The sequence below is a fragment of the Pempheris klunzingeri genome, chromosome 8, assembly GCF_042242105.1.
Source record: "Pempheris klunzingeri isolate RE-2024b chromosome 8, fPemKlu1.hap1, whole genome shotgun sequence".
In the NCBI taxonomy this organism is placed as follows: domain Eukaryota; kingdom Metazoa; phylum Chordata; class Actinopteri; order Acropomatiformes; family Pempheridae; genus Pempheris; species Pempheris klunzingeri.
The window spans coordinates 18,529,075-18,548,274 of record NC_092019.1 but is presented as its reverse complement, the minus strand read 5'-3'; the positions used below and the strand labels follow the sequence as shown (position 1 = coordinate 18,548,274).

Here is a 19,200-nt window from a genome sequence, read left to right as displayed (position 1 = left end):
GACCTGGATGTAGATCAGCGAGGCATCAAGGGAGCCTATTGGCTGAAAGCTGCTGCTGTACCGGAGCGGCAGAGGAGGGGTGACTGTGGTGGTGGTGGTGGTGATGGGGTGTGGGCTCGGAGGGTCAGTAATAGTCTGGGAAGACGACAGGATCCTTGGGTCCGCTACGGCTGACAGGCACAAAGCCTGTTTTTTCAGACTCAAGACGACCCTTCAGCTGTGGCTTGGTCCACCTTGATCACTGTGGCTTTGGACAACAAGGGTGTTCTGTAAAGCCACAGTCTGACATTTTGGGAAATGCGCTCAGATGCCTTCTTGCAGAGAATTAGCTGAGAGGATCGATCAGTTTCATGTTTCTCTGTATGTAACCCCGTCTGTCTGTCAGAACCAGCAGCCAGTTAGCTTAGCTTAACATAAAGACTGGAAAATGGTTAACAGCCAGCCTAGTCATGTCTGAGGATAATAAAATCCCCCTACCAGCACCCTTAAAGCTCAATGCTCGGCCAAGAAATAGTCCACTACATAGCCGGCTGTGAAACCACTAATTGTTGTTTTTACACTTCTTTTTGTATGGATGAAGCAAAAATGAAATACAGTGTTTTAATTGGTAAGCTTCAGAGGTGCTGGCAGGTGGATTTTGTTACCTTTGGATAGAGCCAGGCCTGATGTTTCCAGTCTTTGTGCTAAGCTAAGCTGATTTGCTGCTTAATGTAGTCTTATAAGAGCCAATCAGTGTATGCATAGATACTACTGTAGTATCAATTGTCTCCCTCTTTGCAACAAAGTGAATAAGCATAGTTCCAAAAATTATATTCCTTCCTTCATTATTATTTCTTCAAGCATCCTGATTGGAGATTGTGGAAAGCTTTGTGCACTGATATGCTTTGGGAGAGAAGGCTGGAGAAGTGTCTAGACTGGGTCTGGGGTGTAGCAGTCCAGTTGTTCAAGCAGTTTTGTTGTCTAGCGTAGACACCTCAGTGAAGACCTTCACAGATTCCACTCCTCTGGGAGAGGGCAGTCTGATGGAGAGGAGGAGGACAGGACTTGTTGATGGTGCGCTGTCTGTGCCTCGTCCTTGGATATTTGTGAGCGTAATGTTCCTCAGCGCTCCAGATATGCGTCCCAATTTCTTTGACAAACAAATCTCTCATAGTGGCAGGGTCATCCAAGAGGGAGTCATTGTTCAGAGGAGGAACACGGCAGAATCCTTTGAGTTGGATCTCTGTAGTTTTGCAGACTTCTCAGACGTAGTGCCTTGGTCTCCCTGTAGGCATCGCATCGCTGGTCCTGCTTTAAGGCTGGGTGTGGTGAGAACTGGGCTTTCAAAAATCTCAGTTTTCCCCGAGGCAGGCCTGGGGCAGTTTAGCTGGCCATCAAACAAGGCATACTCTGAACAGGCTAGAAACGGCCCCATCAGGTTTTTCCCTGAGGCTCGGTCCCGCTTACTGTTCTCCATGATTGCAAGTCAAAAATAAAACTTCAATTGTTCAATTTTTTAAAGATCGGGTGTGGTCGGAGTGCTCTTAACTGACCTAATAATGGTGGTTTCTTTAAGCCAGCAAGTGACAAGGAAGTATCAGTGCACTAAATATTTAAAACAAGAGACATGAGAGAGACCTGAAATGTCAATAAAAACAACGATTAAGCATCAATGGCAGCAGTTTCTGTGCACAGTTAATTGAATAAGATAAATTGTTAACTTACATTATAAACTTTGGATATTAAAGCAAATGTAGACAAACAGATTTAGTTAACTCCTGTGGCTTTGGGTGTTAATACCACATCTTTTTTCTAAAATGTTATTATGACCTGATTAGAAAAAAGAAAAAAAAAAAAAATCAGACTTCCCTCAAAAGAGCTTGTTGTAGTTTGACGCATGCATTAATTTGGTTTTATAAGCGAATGGGTTAAATGCAAGTTACAAATAATCTTGGCAGAGGGACTATTGAACTAAAAGCACTCATTATCTGACAAGCTGCCTGTGTCTCTCTGAAATTTTCTTAAGGTGAAATTTCTTAACATAAATCTCTAAATTATAGATCACTACACTGTATGAACTAAGCTTGAATCACAGATCTCCTAAAACCCGTCACAGTGCCAGTGCAGAGTGCATGTTTAGATTTCAAAGTGAAATGAGGTGACTCTTCAAAGTGCCCTTTAGCCGACATTTACGTTATTTATTCATGTGCTTGAGGACTGTGTCGGTCTACATCAGAGGACCTAATTATGTCCGAGTAGGCCCGGTGATAAAGTCAAAGACCCCACACCCCATTATAAAGAACCAATGAGTGTATGACAAGTCAACATTTCTTAATGTTGCACTGAAACAAATACATTAAGGCCTACGACTCATCTCTGCTATTCCTTCTTAAAATAAAAATGTATTAGTATCAAAAATTTAGATCCTGAAAGTATACAAGTTAACATTAGGAATAAAATGCTCCTCATCTACTTCTGAACTCCATGAATAGATTCAGCAGTTTCCATGAATGAGAAGTATAATGCAATAATGCTATATATAAAGAAAAGCTCTTTCACTCTGTTATGTTGTGGATACGAATGGCAAATAAATGTCTGCGATCTAATTACTGTTATTTAATGTTTTTGAGAATTTTTTTAAATAGAATTTTAGATACCATTATGGGTGAAAAGTACTGGCACAGACATGACTTGTTCCCCTAAATATATCACTGTAAACATAATTATATAATTTTAAATATTATAGCATGCTTTAAAAAAAACTTGTGCCAATTGTAGAAGAAAATCAATGCATTTTTAAGTTTTTAAACCCTCTACATCCATCTTTTTTTCCATGTACGTAAATGTTAAGTATTTGTGATTTCTATCGATCAAAAGACAAAGACAAAGCGTCTTAAATTGTACAACTTCACAGACAAAAGAATAGTGTCGTTTCATTAGATACACTGCAACTGCTGGACCTTCAAGCAAGAGAGTGGTACAAGGAAGAAAATATAACACAAGAGTGGGTTATTTGATAAGATGTCTGAAGCGCACACACACCATTCTTGGGTTTCATCATGCTGACAGATTAGAGCAGGGAGATATAAGGATCTGATCCATGGTGACCCGCATTTGATGGACCTCTTCAGACCATTTGGAGGCAGGTAGGGGGCACAGTCGCGCTAACACTGGTACAGAGGGTGCAGGACCGGGAAAACCGACAATTCAGAAAACTATGATAAAAAACAAAAACAAGCACTAGAACGAAAATGATGAAGATAATTTAAATTTAAAATTTCCGAGGTGAGAAATTTTGCTATGTTCAAGAGGTTCCTGTTTTGGATTCGTTTCCTATTTGGTGCTGGTGATTAAATTTGGGGAAATTTGTTTAAAGCAATCATAAGACACCAACGCCTGTGTGTTTCCTGAGGGTTTGTCTCTTTCATGACATTAGCAGCAAAGATTAAAATGGTAGCAAGTTTGGTTACTGATACAATAGCAGCTGTTAGTATTTTTTTTTTTTAAGTCAACAAAAATGTGCAGAATTAGCTTAAAGCCATCAAACCTTTATTATTAACCAGAAATAATGTTTTATATAAAGATTTCCACAAAAACAATTGCCATACCAAACTCAAATTAAATGTAACAAAAATGTTCCCCTGAATTACTTAAGTATTTTTTTTCTTCCTGTGAACAATACAATGATATATTAACAAATGAATTTATCAAAAACACACAAAAGTAAGCATGGAAATATGTCCTTTGTCCCTCCCTCTGCCTGGACCTGCTCTTCAGACAGTAGCAAGCCTGCTTAAGTCGTGCCTGTATGAAGGGACTTAGAGGAGGGGCCTTATTGATCGTCTTCTATGAGTGAAGTACAGGCATTAGTTCCAGCAGGGTGAGTAGACAGCTGTCTGTGAGCCACTCTACTGGGCCTACATAGCAGGGCTGAGTGGAGCTGGGATGTGCACTTTTGATTTTGATCTCCCCAACATCACTTCTATTGACCGACGCACTGTCCTGTGCTTTACTTGCTGAGAGAAGCACTTGCTGAGGCCTAGCTGGAAGCCCGGACACAAGCCACCATTGCATTATCCGGGTTGCTGTTGACAAGCTTGGGATGATGAATCTTCCATGGTCTGCTGAGGCCTAGCCCTAATCACCGCTGTCATCTACTGGCAACTGCCGTATCCACTGACCACGGCAATCACAAGTCAGGTTATCATGGCACACAGGGCTGAGAATCCCACTGTTTGTTATCTAGGTGTATATGGGTGGACTAGGCTGACCAAAGTTAGACACAGAGGTCAATCTGTACCGAGAGCAGTGCACTTTTCCCATCTACGTTCAATTCTCACACATTTTCAAAGATTAGAAACTTTTCTTGGCAGGTTAGGTCGTCCTGTGAATTAGTTTTAATCATTATTTTTCTTCAAATGTCAATGAAAGCCAAGAAATTGTCAGACGCTGAAGCAAGATTTGAAGATTTGTTGGGTAGACTGGTCTGTTTGTATTTGAAAACTCATGTTGGAATGTGAATGCCCTCTGTCCATGCATGAATTTGGACAAAACTGTCAATAAATGCTTTTGTGTGTGTGCGTGTGTGTAGTCTCAACCACACTCAAGTGTGTCAACACTATGCACTTATTTGTGGTGTTTTCTATCATCTGTGGCAGCCCAGATCTCTTAACCTTATTTGTTAGACTGATAACGTTATGAGGGGCTTACCACTTGGTCTTGTGGCAAAGCCTGCTTGTTCCTGTTCTCAGTCTCACTGAGACTGAGAAGAAAAATCTTGGTACATCCTGTTTCATCTTGATGTCCTACAAAGTAGCACCTGTGCATGAATCCAAAAGGAAAGCACATTGACCCATCATTATTCATTAACTTTCACAAATGATGGTAATGTTTCAATGTATAACTGTCAATTCTGAGACACAAACAGATGGTAAGTGTTGCCACCTAGTGGTTACTACATGGGTTGCAACTTCAACTGGAGGCCTTAAAATGGTTCAAAATTTGCGTATAACCATAATTTTCAATAGCATTCCTCTCTATTTTACTCTTCAAACTTAATATAATACACTCCAAAGAGTCATCATCAGCCTATACAGCCCAGTGAGTCTCTGAGTGCCCACCATTACTTGAAGACGGCGTTTTCGTCCTTGGGCAGAGGGTTTCTGAGAGCAGCCTTCTGCCTTCCTCGTAGTCATCCTGGTCCACACTGATCAGTAGGCGGACACCCTCTGTGCCTGCTGCCATCCTCAGGGAGTCAGTGATGAAGACTCCCTTCAGGGCCTCCAGCAGATCTCCGCTCAGGTAGTCACCCCAGAAGGCCTCCAGGTTGTCCAGCTCTGTGAACTTGATGTCACAGATGATGGAACCCAGGTCTCTGGCACGTAGCAGCGAGTTGGCTTGGCTGAACAACTCAAACTGGCGCTCTAGGGGCTGCTGTTTGTCCGAGGAGACGCCATCACGGAGTGCCGACTCATGCTCCAGGTACTCGGCCCGGACACGCAGGCGGATATCTGATAATGGAAGACGGAGGATGAAGCAGTGGTGGGAAAAATGGGAGGTGGTGTCGGGGGGGTAGTCAAAGGGTGAATGGTAGGGGGAGTGGAGGGAAGAAAGTGAATAATGAGGGCAAGGCAAAGATACGGTGAGGAAAGGGGGGAAGAGAGAAAAAGGAAAGTAGTGAGGAAAGAGGAGGAAAAAGTTACAAGAAGAGAACAGTCAATTTGGAGAGGCCCACATAACAGACAGAAAGGGAGGGGTCGTGAGGTCAAAACAAAGAGGAGGAGAAATGGGGACAAGACAAAATCATTAAAAGAAAGCTCATTTAGCGTATCTACATTTCTGAATTCCATTAAGCAGGGATTTAAAGGAGGTTCAAGAGCACAGAGTTACCAAAAGGAGAGTGTGACCCAGTAGGCCGCCAACTAACTAGACTGGAAATTACACACTGAAATTTAACAGCCCGGCAAAACAAAAATATAATGGTGCAGCAGGGAAGAGCAAATTGTTAATTATGTGGGGCAATGGCACTACAGCGACCGGACTGTGAGCGTCATTTGTGCTGAATACTGCTGCAATCCCTCCAGTTTGTTTTGGTGAAAATGGATTTGACATTTTGGAGCATTGAGAGAAATACATCTGAACCAGTAGTGCGGCTCCTTTTCTTCCGAGGCAATTCCACCATTTTAAGTGTTATTTTGACTCTTAACTACATGAGGAGAAACTGATGCATGAGAATTTTCAAGATGACATCCTGCATGGTCTACATAAGTCACGGTTATTGAGTTCAGGTAATGAATGTACTCCAATTGACTCGACAGCCTGAGCGAATATCGTGTTTGCAGGAATGAGAGCAACTTAGCAGTGTCAGGCCCTGGAGTGGCGTTTTGTTCCAACCTCGGGTTTCAAAAGGACGGATTCATTCTGATCAACATGTTTAATGCTGAGAACAGACAGCTGCTGGAGTTCCACAGTAACAGGATTGGCGGTCATGCAACAGCACAGTGAGAAAGATCAGAGGATACATACTGTACTGAGCAAGAGCACTGCTGAGATCGTCCCCCATGTCATTATTCCAGAGCTTCGAGTGGAAACCAGCTGCTGACGTCTTTTGCTGCAACAAAAACCCCTCACTCCCACTGAAACCCCTTTATTGAAGCAAACAGTATTCACTACCAGTGACATCCATTTCACTAGAAATATTCTCGTCAAGGACTAATTGCAAAGGTATGTGGAGACCTTTATCTGAGCAATTTAAAAGCCATAATTGCATCTCTGCGTGTGTGAAACCAGGTCCAATTAAAACATCTTTGCTGCTCTCCATCAAACTTTTATGCCCTTATAAGGTGAAATAAAAAATGCATTAAAAAAGAAATAAAAAAGCATTAAGACTGCACTCAAAACAAGTGAGTCAGTAAAATGTTAAAATGCTTTTGAATATTAGTGTAAATGGAAACACTTATTGTTGGAGGATTGAGAGACATATTGGCATGTAGCAGATCATGTTTTGACATCATTCAGACTCAGAGTTGTGTGTAAAGCTCATATTTATGACTGATGGGAAGACAAAGTCCAGATGCTGAGTTAAGGCACAGAATCATCACAAAAGAGCACCAAGGACTCGACTCGGCCAGCTTCACAGTAGCTCTGATTCCACTGAGAAATGTTTCAGCTCGGTCACGTTTCAGTCACGTTTACCCTCTCTCCATTCACATTTTGTTTGGGGATTTGGGGATATGGGGAATGGCGCAAGACTCAAGAGGGATAAAGTTTGGAAAATGCCAACATTAGAAATGCAAATGTTGAATTAAGGCATTGATTTTGCATGTCTTAACATTTGTAGGAGAGCAATAAGCAAACACTGGCTTTTGCATTAATGCTTCATAAGGCTGTAATTAGATTACTATAAAAACAGAGAACCGGATCAAAGGGGACACTTAATCAATGATGTTTACAAAATGCTTAAAATATGCAAGTTGGAAATAGGATCCAATTGAAAACCCACATGCAGACGCAGCTAATTCAGTTTACACATTACACATGTTTTTTCAAGATTTTACAACGATATGCAACACTGACATTTTACAGGAAGACATTTGATTGTGATTTGACAAATGATTAAACCGAGTATCAATTACAATGCCATTGACTAATATTAGTCAGCAAAAACTTATCTTCAGGTCAATCTATTGACAATACATATTGATACACGTTTATACATTATGGATCGAAAAAAGCCAATACAGTTTTCATCCCCTTTTTTCATGTTTTCTTGTTTTACAACATTGATTAACAGTGGACTGCCAACGCCTGTTAAGTCTGTGTCGTGGCAAAAATGCACAAATAAATGACTGGCCACTCAAAAGTATTAGCCAGGAGTTCCAAAGCAACAATACTAGTCAGTATGATACAGCCAATCATGAAAAAATATGCTCATCTACCTAGAGCATGCTGTAATTATCAAGAAATAATCAGTGATGGTGCAACAACTAGTAAAGTAGACCACCAAGGGGCCCATGTGACACTGTGTAGAAGACATCTCTTTAAGAAAAATTGGAGGTGGTTCTGAAAAGGCCAAAACTGGATGTCTGGATGTCTTCTCTAAGCCAATCACTGCTCACCAATAGAAAAACAGTATTGCCACTTTAAAGTGTGGTGGTGGCAGCATCATGTTATGTCGATGCTTATCTGCCACTGGCCCTGTATTGTTTGACAGGGTCGAGGGTAAACTGATGGTGGCAAAATACAGAGGAATCCTGGAGGGGGGGGCCTGCAGCAGTCCGCAAGACAACTGTGACATGGATTTATTTTCCAGCACAACAACCTATGAATTTGTGTAGATTTGTTTTCACAAAGTTTAAGTATTTATCTGTTAATCAGGGTCAAAAATGCATCTATGATTCAATGTTACAAGACAATAAAAACATAAAATTGTTTGGTGGGGATTTGAAAACATTTCATTATATATTAAACTTGAAGGCATAATGACAAATCAGCTGTGACAGGATGTGTTAACATATTTCAGTATTTATCATAAAATGTTTAATGGGTGATTTATCCTGAAATGGTGGCAGACTACTGCATAATCCCCAAACTTTTTGCATTATACAATATTCAGTATCGACTGAGTGAAATATTAAGTTAAAGTGCTGCTCAGTTCAACCTTCTGGATCATTACACTGTGCGAGGGCTGTGGCTATGATAAACACCTGCCCTTCATGCAATTACTGTATTTATGGATGGCCTCCATTTCTGCCTTCCCATTTCATACCGAGGAGTAGAGATAGGGGCACTGAGGAGAAGGCCATTTAAAACCACAGGAACACAATGATAGTCATTTTGTTAGGGTTACAGAGCACTTCACGCTTCATCAGACACAGAGACATCCACTTAGACAGGACATTAGGAAGCACTGCTTTCATTTTCTCACTTTAAACACGAAGCCCGTTTGGCTTCTTCCAACTCACCCCACCGAAAAAAAAAGAAAAGTTTGAGTACCCATTTACGAGGAGTCACTTGGCACGGAGAGCTTCAACTCTTTATCGATCCATTTTTCTGCTGAACGACTGACCAAGAGAGTGGAGAGTTAGGGGAGTATTGAGAGATGGGCAGACAGTACTCTCTCTTTCCCCCAAAGACAAAAATCACTCTCTGTACCATTTTGCGTAGTTTGAGAATTTAGTGTTCATTCTCTCCCTCTCATTGTGTGTAAGGATACTGTTTTCCTGACACACAGGTTGGTCTGTTTAGAACTGCGAACACAGAGAAAGGAGAGAAAGAGAGAAAGAGACAAGCACAAGTGGGTTGGATATCTGTCGACTGGGTTTTTCTTTCAACATCAAGCAGGCATGGCACAGCACTCACTTATTTTAGTTGTAATGAGGGTTGAGTCAGGGCAATAGTTGGAATTGACAAGTTCATCAGCTCAATATTATACGGTAGTCTCTAAGTGGGATTCTTGGGACTACTCTTACCTTGACCAATTCCCTTACCCTCACCTTCACCGAACCATTATTTAAGCTCCAACCGTAACATTAATCAAATATTTCCATTAAACCAGGTAAGGGCATTCACAAGCACCCCATTTAGATGGCACAAAACCACTACTGAGCTGAAGGTACAAACACCTTATGGGCATTTGTAACAGCAGTTGTCTTTGTCAGGATGTGATTGAGACAATTCACTGAAATGGATCTGAGAGATGAATCATGACAAGAGTATTTGAGGTCCGTTTAAATGCTAAGGGCCAGCACTGGACTGAACCGCCCTATCTATCTCTGCTCCCTCTCGACAAACGCACACCCAGGGCTCACACAGGGCACAGAGATAAGATACAGCAGGAGCTTCCTTCAGCAGAGCACTGTTGGGTTATTTTCCTCAGAACTGCTCGAGTAAATATCGAATACAAGGCCAGTCCGTAAGAATGGATGAGTATTGGTGCCAAATTAGCTTTTGTATTACTTTACACTTGAGAGCCACTTTGATTCGAGCTTACTGAATCTTGGGCAGATGTTTGCAACCACTTATAATGAAGATTGGGAAAGAGAAAAAGATGGTTCCAAAAGGTTTCCCACATGCGGTGCTAACTGGTACTTTCACAAACATGTCCAGCATATTTTTACTTCGTCTTTGCAGGTTATAAACTAGGTTTTATTGCCATTATTTAAAAAAAAAAAAAACATGAACCTAGCTGGTAAAGATTGGCTCTAATAAATTATCAGCAATTAATCAGGCATCTTCTTTTGTAACATAACTTATTTTCTCTTTCAATATAGTATAAAACACAACACAAATAAAGTCATAATGTAACTTTATTGTAACTTTAGTATTTGTATTGTCATGACTGTACAACTATTGATAACTATTGATTGTATTTTGATCAAGGGTGTCAAATGCTAACTAGGTAACAAAAGGCTGACAATTTTTTGCTTGGCTTTCATTAGGATTACTTTATAGTCATGTGATTGACAAGTTTAACAGAAATGTGTGTAAATTATGACACCTGTACTGTGTTGAACATGTATAGTGAAGACACAGACAGTCCTACCAAGACACAGAAGCAGTTTCATGGCCATGTTTGTGAAAATATGTGAAATTCGCCAGGGTTATTATTATCTGCAGAGAAAATCATTTAAATTTAAAATACCCTTCTCTACATATGATCATATTGTTATGGTTCTGGTGAGATCAAATAAACTTTGAGCGGTCCAGAGACTTTTGTTACTTTTGCCTAAATTACCAGCTTAAAGTTTTGGAGGTATTTGAGGCTTATTGCTGAGGACTCTGTCAGTTCTGTGAAACACTGACACCAACAACACCTGTCAGAAATAGACTGAAAAGGAATCTCAAACAGAATTCTCAGCCACAATGCACAACACCAAAGAACATTACAGGGTGATTTCTTTTGGGAGTAAATAACGTTTCCTGAGGGGGATAGGGTAAGGGGCAGCTACAATATGATACACAAGCATCAAATACAGAGCAAAGTGGCAGCACCAGCCCTTGTTGTACAAGGGGGAGAGCCTCTTTTACCTTAGGCATCGGCCCAGACTTGTGAGAGAGCGCATGACTGAGTTGATCACACACACTGCAGTATGTATGGACAGAGTGGAGTGACAGACTTTTTAGTTTTGTTCTTCAGTCTCCCCCTGTGTCTCCATGATCCATTGTGTCTTAGGTTACTCGAATCCTGAGTCAACCTGGTGGAATCAAATGTGGAGTCAAGACAGCAACATGTTTATGGTCACAGGCACATCACTCATCCTGAATAGCTAAGAAGGGCTGTCTTCATCTTAGATGATTTTTTGTTTTACTGAGTCAGAATCATTCATCCTTTGCTGTAATAAGTATTTCAGTGATGGGTGTTCTGAAGAAATGTCTGAGATGGTCTGCATAAATGATAAAGCGAACCTCACACAAAGGGCAACTGATGTTTGGGTTACCTCCCTCTTATTGTGCTGAGACAAACTAGCACTTATTGATTAAAAGGCAGACAGTAGTTGAAACGTGGAACAGGACATTGATAATGGATTACAAAGTGCAGCTTTCCAGCGGAATTAATTTTTTTTAGGAACATGTGAGTTTTGATAGTTGACTTGTGACAACTTTGTATCAGGCGTGACAGAAAAGCAGAAAAATGGGCTGTATCTGGTGGAGACTGGACCATTTCCATCAAACAGAACAGACAAAACGACAGGAGACAACCTACCACTCTGCACTGTTATCAACAGCGGCAGCGGAACATAGTCCAATGGGTTAGAGAAAAGTTGAAATGAGGGGCCAAGAATGTAAAGAAGGCCCAGATGGAGAAATGGAAACAAAATCTCAATTAAGTTGCGGGTTTAGTTAAGGCAGTTAAGGAGATACCCTTAGTCTAAACATAGTGAGAGCAGGACAATGAAAATTGTGTGAAACCACTTGAGTAATGAAGAAGATGTCAGCCAACTGTTGAGTGTCCAACAGTTGAATCAATTGCTGTGAGCCATATCTGAGTCATTTGCCCATCTGCTGCACAGACAGTGAATAAAGTGTCGACTTTCTGGTGCCATGAGACACTAAGTTGGGTTGTTAGACTAAAGCATAATTAAAGCATCACTATCAAGTAAGTTAGGTACACGTGTTTACACAAAAATCTTATTCAATATTCAACCATTAAGTACCACTGTCTTGGTCAACGTAGCAAAGACTACTATCACTAAAAGTCATACTTCAAATGCCTTCAACTACTTCAAGTAGTCAAAGTATGCTGACATTTTTTGGGCAAACTTCCTGTATTTGTCTCACAGTATTAGTGTGGCTGGTGTATTGCCAGGTGCTATTCATCAACTGGATTATAGTAATCTTCTAAACTTTGTTATTAATATGCCAAACTTTCTCCATGCTCTCCCTACAATTTTCTTCTACAGAAGGGAGTGCATTAAATTTATACAATCATCACTTCGTGAGGCTAATTTTCAGAGAGAGTTAAAAAACATTACATGTGCAAAGTTTATGTGCCCTAAGGTATTTCGGGATGATGGTTTGAATAATGAATTGAATAAATAAATGAAATATTCAGACTTGGGATCCAAACTCTTAACTTAAGCTAAGGTTCAGCATAGACAAACAACATCAGAATAGATTGAAAATGACATTGGACCTTAAATCATTAGCGAAAAGAAGGAAAGATGATCTGTAAGACAAAATGGGGGGATGAAGATGGAAAGTAAAGAGATGGAAAACCAAAAGCGAGACAGGTTAAGAACACACAGGCTAAACTTACTGCAGGACACTTTATGTGGTAGTGGTGGTGGAGGCAGCGGCTGGCCCTGTCTGCTTATTTTCTTGGGCCTGCGGCTCCAGCCATTTCCCCTCTTCTTCCTCCTCCTCCTAGCGGACGGTCCTGGCATAGGATGGTACATACCTAACAGAACATGCATGGAATTAGTTTGTGGTTTGTTTTTTTTTAATTTCTGTTACTGTCTGTTCTAGTTCTACTTGCTCCATGTGCATCTCTTTCTGCTGACACCTAATCAAAGCATCCTTCTTTCTGTAGGATACCGAACCAGGCACCAATATCACAATTCATTTCATGACTGGGTGTATCATAACTTTGACCTGGGGAAAACCATTTCAACTTAAACAATGTTAAAGTACATTCGTAGCACAACAGAAGAATAGAACAAACACATTCTTCAACTGAGAAAGGACGCCAGTGCTTCTTTACCAAAAACTAGGTACTGGCATTAAGTGTAACATACAAGTGTTACATACTGGATGGATTAAACACTGATTTTCCCATCTCCTTGACTGACAAAAAGGTTTGTGGAAACACTGTACCATATACTTCAAAAGAGCAAAGGACTATACTACAGCAGACTCACCGGTTCTCAATTGCTGTGTGAAAGATGGAAGAGGTATTTCTGTCTGGTTGCAGCTGTGTTGCATTTCAGAGGCGCACATCAACTCTCTGTTCTTTATTCCACAACTCTTTCCAATTCTCTCTGGCGATACTGAAGAGCATAAAAACATTGATTAAGCATTGCTCTAGCACGCCATTGTATAAAGGACACATCCACCATATGTTATATGATCACACAATCTGACAATGAGCATCCTTGTGATTCATCCTCACCTGTCCTTCTTTTCTTGTGGGACACTAACTGCAGCAGATCATGACGAGTGAGGACTCTCAGTAGTTGCAGTAGTGGTTCTAGGTTGCCATCACTGAGGTATCCTCGCCTCTCTAGCTCTAACAACAGCTCAAGGCCACTTGTGGGCTTAAATGGGGCCACTAAGGGACACTGGGAGCTCTGAGGCTTTATCCGCCTCCAAGCCTTTAGCAGCTCAGGACTTGGAGACACGCCCAAGACATCTGGATCACCCACACAGGGCGCAACTATCCAGCCTGCTGGATCGAGAGGGTGTGGTGCACGACAGGTTTCACTCAGAAGGAATGCCAACACCTCAATGTCAGTCCCTGTCAGCTGAGAACCAACTATTTCAAAGACCTCATGGAGAGACAACATCCCGTAGTAGTTAAGGCACTCTGTCTCATCCCAGTACAGTGAGTGCCTGAGTGGGTACCTTGGGTGATGCACTGCGGCCATGGGTCTGCCTCAAGCCCCTCTCCACCTTCCCACCTGTGTCAAGACTGTTGAGGATTAAAAAAAATAACACATAAGAGCATTACATTTAATAGACATGTAAAACTGCAACTATCTAGTGACTAGTGTCCTGCCTCTTAACCTTGTGAGGCATTCAACCACCAAAATAAATGAAATCATGCTGTACTCTACTCTAATGTAAGTAAATCAAATTGTACTTTTCCTGTAGAGCCCACATCCTTATTTAACATAGGTTTGGCATCCAGTTCTGTGTGTGTATACTAGTTTTTTAGGAGATCGGTTCATTGTAAAGCTTGGAAATAGCACATGCTGGGGACAAACGTCAGGCACAACCAGTAAGCTAACTGCACTCTTAGTAAAATAGCTGTTCGTGCTTTACAATGTAGCCAAGAACTGTTGGTGTCTACGGTGTTTCAAGGCCCCCTTTAGCAAACCAGCCACCAGTCCTACCTATTTTCGGAGTCAGCTCGACGCTGTCTTTAACCATTTAGGTTTATGCTAAGTGTCAGCTGTGTGCTGTGTGCTCTGTAGCCGTCGTTCCAGCGCGTCCTTCATCAGAGGCCCAGCAGCAACCGGTGGAGCAAATTACCACCTTGTCACCTTACGTAATGATCACGTTTCTCTGAGGGGAAAAAACAACACAACAAACATGAAAACAGAGCACATCACACAACTGCTCAGCGACACGAACAAACTCTAATTAAAAGACAGTGCCAAACATGTTGCAGTACGACATATATAAGACATATTCCGTTATATATTATATTAGATATTAACACCGACAAATGTTAACGGATATTACTAGCTAACGCTAGCTAAGAATGGCGTTAGCAGAGGTTAGCATTAGCTAACTGTCCGAAAGCCTTAAGAGGGACCTTGGTTCATATCAATGACGACACATAAACGAGAATAATCGCGTTCAATGCATTTTAAAAGCGATATTTAAACATTTCGTGTACCCGACAGCTCACTTCCGCATGAATAGTGTTGGACGACTTGGCAGCTCCCACAGTCCTGACAGCAGCACAATAACACAGAGACACTGACCAATCACAGCACTGACGTCCGGTCATGTTCTGCTGTTTCTGATCTGCGGTCAGATTTCCTGTGCGAGCGCCTCGTTGAGTCGACACATCTGAAAAAAGACCAACCGATCACAGGTCTGCTGTTTTGATCCTATTGTCTCAGCCTAAAACCATAGCATGTTGCTTTCCACTACCTTTGGGAAGTGTGGATGTAGAAGAATGTGGAGATGTTGCAAGAGCAAAACGTTGTTGGGAACGTTTAAAAAAACATAAACACACATGAAAACATTTAATTTACATAAACTATGTGTTTACAACTAAAGCAAACTTTCAGGAGTAAACATTACACAGCTGGATGGACAGTCCCTGGTGCGGACAGTAGGTGGCGGTGTTCTTCATGTGGAAAGCAGGAAGTTAAATAACATCCACATCACATCCGTGAACCACAGCAGCAACAAAAGGTCTGAGGCAGTCCATTTAAGTTCTGCTGTAAGTATATTTGATTAAATGATTATAGATTAGACAGTTCAAACAGGTCTGCTCGTATGAAGCGTCCATCCGCCGGCATGTACAGTACATGGGTCTAAAGTGTCTGTCCGGACCTGCAGTGGATATGAGCGTTAGCAGAGAAGCTAGCTGTGACAAGCTTCTCAACAACCAGCGAAGTTGTCTTTGCCACGCATTAGTTTTATTTTACTGCACATATATATATACCATTTAGTAACGTTACTTCATAAATGAACACTTAATGGCTGAATGCTGGCGACAGTTCCCTGAATATCCCGTGTTATAAGCGATGTGGCAGTGACCAAGCCCTTAGGTGGCCAACATTTTCCACTGCTGAGCTACTACATCAGTAAAAAGACAGAGCCTTGCCACGTCCTCTCAGCCTGTATGGATATGGAGTCTGGGCATCCAGCTGCTGTTATGATCAAAGCAGTTATTAATCATTTAAACATGATTACTGATTTATTGATATATGTAGAATCAATTATAATTAACAGAATGATTTATTTCATAAACCTTTGTTGACACAAGACATCACTGTGATTATCTGGTTACTTTGCTGGTGCCTGTCTGATAAAAGAGCCTGCTACATACCAACCTGACCTGAAGCCATCAGCAGTGAAAATGGTATTAAAATAGTGTGCATTTTTATGTTTGTGCTATGACTGTTGCCTTGCAGCAGACAGTGTCTGGATGCCATCTGAAGCTCCGAAGGGGGAGAACTGCCTTGTAGACATGGACAACAAGGTTGGAGATATCTTTACTGAGGATGCTCATCCAACTGGCACGGGTGGAGCTGGAATCATGGCAAAGTGAGGCCTACATTTATTTTTAAATGTATATGTCTATATGCGTTATGTGCGCTAAATTCACCACACCATAGTAATGATAATGCTATTATCAAGGGAGGCTTTTGATTCTATGCTGTTTAAATGTCCTCTGTTCTTCCCAGTGAAAAGTCTGTTAAGGCTTATTTTCAATGTTAATTTATACATTTCTTGATACATCTCTCTGTGTTCAGTTGTTAATGTCTTTGTCTGATTTCATAGACTCTGGCTCCCTAAAGGCTTCTCAGCCAGTATGGCTAAAGAGTGGCTCGATAGGCGCCGGGTGTCCATTCGACCATGGGCCAGCTTCGTGGACCAGCGCAAGTTTTCAAAACCCCGCAACTTTGGAGAGTTGTGCCAAAGAGTGGTGAAAAATGTGGAAACTTTCAACAGCAACTATACCTTCATCTTCCTGGGTCTCATCCTCTACTGCATGTAAGCCAACAAATAGGTTTGGTATTGTTTTGTCAGTGTGAATGTTTACTCTTTCTGCTGCCCTGCCTTTACTCACACAGGCTGTGCCTACTACACACAGGAGCCTTTTATTGAAGGGTTTTGGCTCCCGGGGATAATTAAAAAGAGCAACAAAACAATCTGCTTTAGATTGGATTAATGAGTAAAATATGTAATAATTTGAATTTAAACTAATGCTAAACTAAACTAAAAAAAAGCTGCTATAATTAGCACGAAATTGCCTGAACTGTTGATGTTTCTTCTCCTCAGTATCAGCTCACCCATGCTTCTGATTGCCTTGGCTGTGTTCGCTGGTGCCTTCTATGTAATTCACCTCAAGTCCCTGGAGTCCAAACTGGTTGTCCTCGGTGAGTAAAGCTGTCAGGTGTGCGTCGCAATCCATTAATTCTGGAGATATAAAGAAAGTGGAGTCTTACAATCATCAGACATACTGGAACCATAATTTAATTGATATGTGTTTGCGTGTCTCTGCTAATATAAGTAGTTTCTACCCAGATTAGGTCACATTTTAACAGTATTTGTTTTGAACCTATGTGTTTCATTTTTTGAGCAGGAACTGTTTTTTAGCAGCTTATAAATAGCAACATGTTTTTGTGTTGTTAAATCTGTAATTTTCTTGCCAACCAGGCAAGGAGCTGAATGTCCCTCACCAGATGAGTCTGGCTGGAGCTGTTTCTCTACCTGTGTTCTGGTTGGCTGGAGCTGGAGCTGCAGTCTTTTGGGTTCTGGGTAAGCCAAACCTCATTAGTTGGTCTTATTATTATTCTGGACATGCAGGAATATTTGTTGCAGTGCTCACCAGGTTGCTGTAACTCACACGCGTTCTTTGTGATGTTATCTATACATTAAAGCATATTCTACTGTTCCATTTACATCCCTGTGTAAGAGTGTCAGCTAAATGACTGTAACGTCATTGTAAATGCATACGCACAGTCTAAGAAGAAGCTTTTTCCTCTTTGTTTTTTCCCTTCACATTCCCCTTGTCCATTTGTCACGTCTCCTCTCAGGAGCGACGCTGTTTGTGATTGGTTCTCATGCTGCGTTCCGTGAGCTGGAGGCATCCGATATGGAAGAACTCCTCATGGAGCCTGTGTAAGGAGCAGGCTGAACGCTCAGCAGGTGCTGGTCGATGATCAGTCATCACTTTTCCCCTGTAATAACGCTAGCCCAGAGGGGTTGAGGAAAAAACTGCCCCTTAATCTGTTCCTTAGCTATGTGCATCCTGAATTCACAGTATCTTTTCTATGCCAGCGTACCAAGAATGCACCTTGTCTTGCCTCAAAAGTATCTAAAGTAGTAGCTGTTACAGACTGTATTGCCTTTTTCAAACTCATTCATATACATAACTTGTCATATGCACAAATTAAATTGTTAATGAGTATTTAAGCACATTATCATGCACATTATATGCCTTTCTCTACATATTTTATACCTTGGATGCCTCTGGTTTGTGTCAAATAGCCTCTCGCTCTCTGCAACATCCCAGTGACATGTCTTTCAATTTATTAATCTCTTAAGACTAGCTGTGCTCTACTCTCTGCTGTAGCTATCTGCAGAAATAGCTTCTGTGTCTAAACCTTCTGACAAGATTGCTGATTTTTGTTTTCATGTAAAGATAATGTACACAGTAAGTTAGCAATTTTTAACTGATGAAAAATTATTTATTTTCCAAAGGGAAGGTGCCATTTAAAGCTTTAAAAGATATGTCTCTTATAATGATCACGTACAAATGAAACAAAATGTTTTATTCAGGAGAATATTAAAACAAATTTGGAATTTCAGATAGGCTACTTAGCATAGATAGGTTGATGAGAAGACTTCTGAAAAGGTCAGTGCATGGTGTGTGTATTGGGGAGAATACGGTACTTTGCTGATTGTATGCATATTTATCAGCTCTACTTACAACAATCACTGCTGAAGGTCATTCTGTAAACCTGAAATATTTCTTTTTTTGACATTCACTACTCATTTGTTTACATTGCGATGGTGTTTTTGTATTTAAATTACATTTTGGAAATGCAATAAACCCTTGATGTAAAGATGGTTTGTTTGGTTTCTTTTTGCTATCCAGTTCTTTGGTATTTTGCCGCTTATGAATTCAGGTAGTTTGTTCTCTTCAGTTAACATTACAATCAGCCTGTTTATGTAGCCATGGCAGGAGTTGTTGTGAACTCAGTGGCCCTAGACACTTAATCTGTACTTTTCCTCATTATTCTGGTCTGGTCTGAATACTCAGTGGAATAGGACAGTTCCAACCCTCATGGCTCCTCTTCTCTATCTCCAAAC

The 19,200-nt window shown here is 41.0% G+C and overlaps 2 protein-coding genes across 3 annotated transcripts; one reads left to right on the top strand and one right to left on the bottom strand.

Annotated features, from left to right (window-relative positions):
• Positions 1-3,533: 3,533 nt before the first annotated feature.
• dedd1 (death effector domain-containing 1) lies at positions 3,534-14,615 on the bottom strand. 2 transcript variants are annotated; one of them, XM_070834826.1, is made up of 6 exons: positions 14,532-14,615; positions 13,589-14,107; positions 13,338-13,466; positions 12,737-12,877; positions 5,100-5,489; positions 3,534-4,798 (listed from the first exon to the last, which is right to left on the bottom strand). In XM_070834826.1, the coding sequence occupies exons 2-6, from the start codon at positions 14,061-14,063 to the stop codon at positions 4,785-4,787; spliced, it is 1,149 nt and encodes a 382-aa protein (XP_070690927.1). In that variant the 5' UTR covers positions 14,064-14,107; positions 14,532-14,615; the 3' UTR covers positions 3,534-4,784. The 2 variants fall into 2 exon arrangements, with proteins under 2 accessions (XP_070690927.1, XP_070690926.1); XM_070834825.1 differs by having other exon boundaries at positions 3,534-5,489.
• Positions 14,616-15,525: 910 nt separating this feature from the next.
• Positions 15,526-18,953, top strand: rabac1 (Rab acceptor 1 (prenylated)). Its single transcript, XM_070835438.1, has 6 exons — positions 15,526-15,595; positions 16,293-16,425; positions 16,663-16,875; positions 17,164-17,261; positions 17,542-17,643; positions 17,922-18,953. Exons 2-6 carry the CDS (start codon positions 16,307-16,309, stop codon positions 18,008-18,010), a joined length of 621 nt encoding a protein of 206 aa, XP_070691539.1. The 5' UTR covers positions 15,526-15,595; positions 16,293-16,306; the 3' UTR covers positions 18,011-18,953.
• Positions 18,954-19,200: the final 247 nt, after the last annotated feature.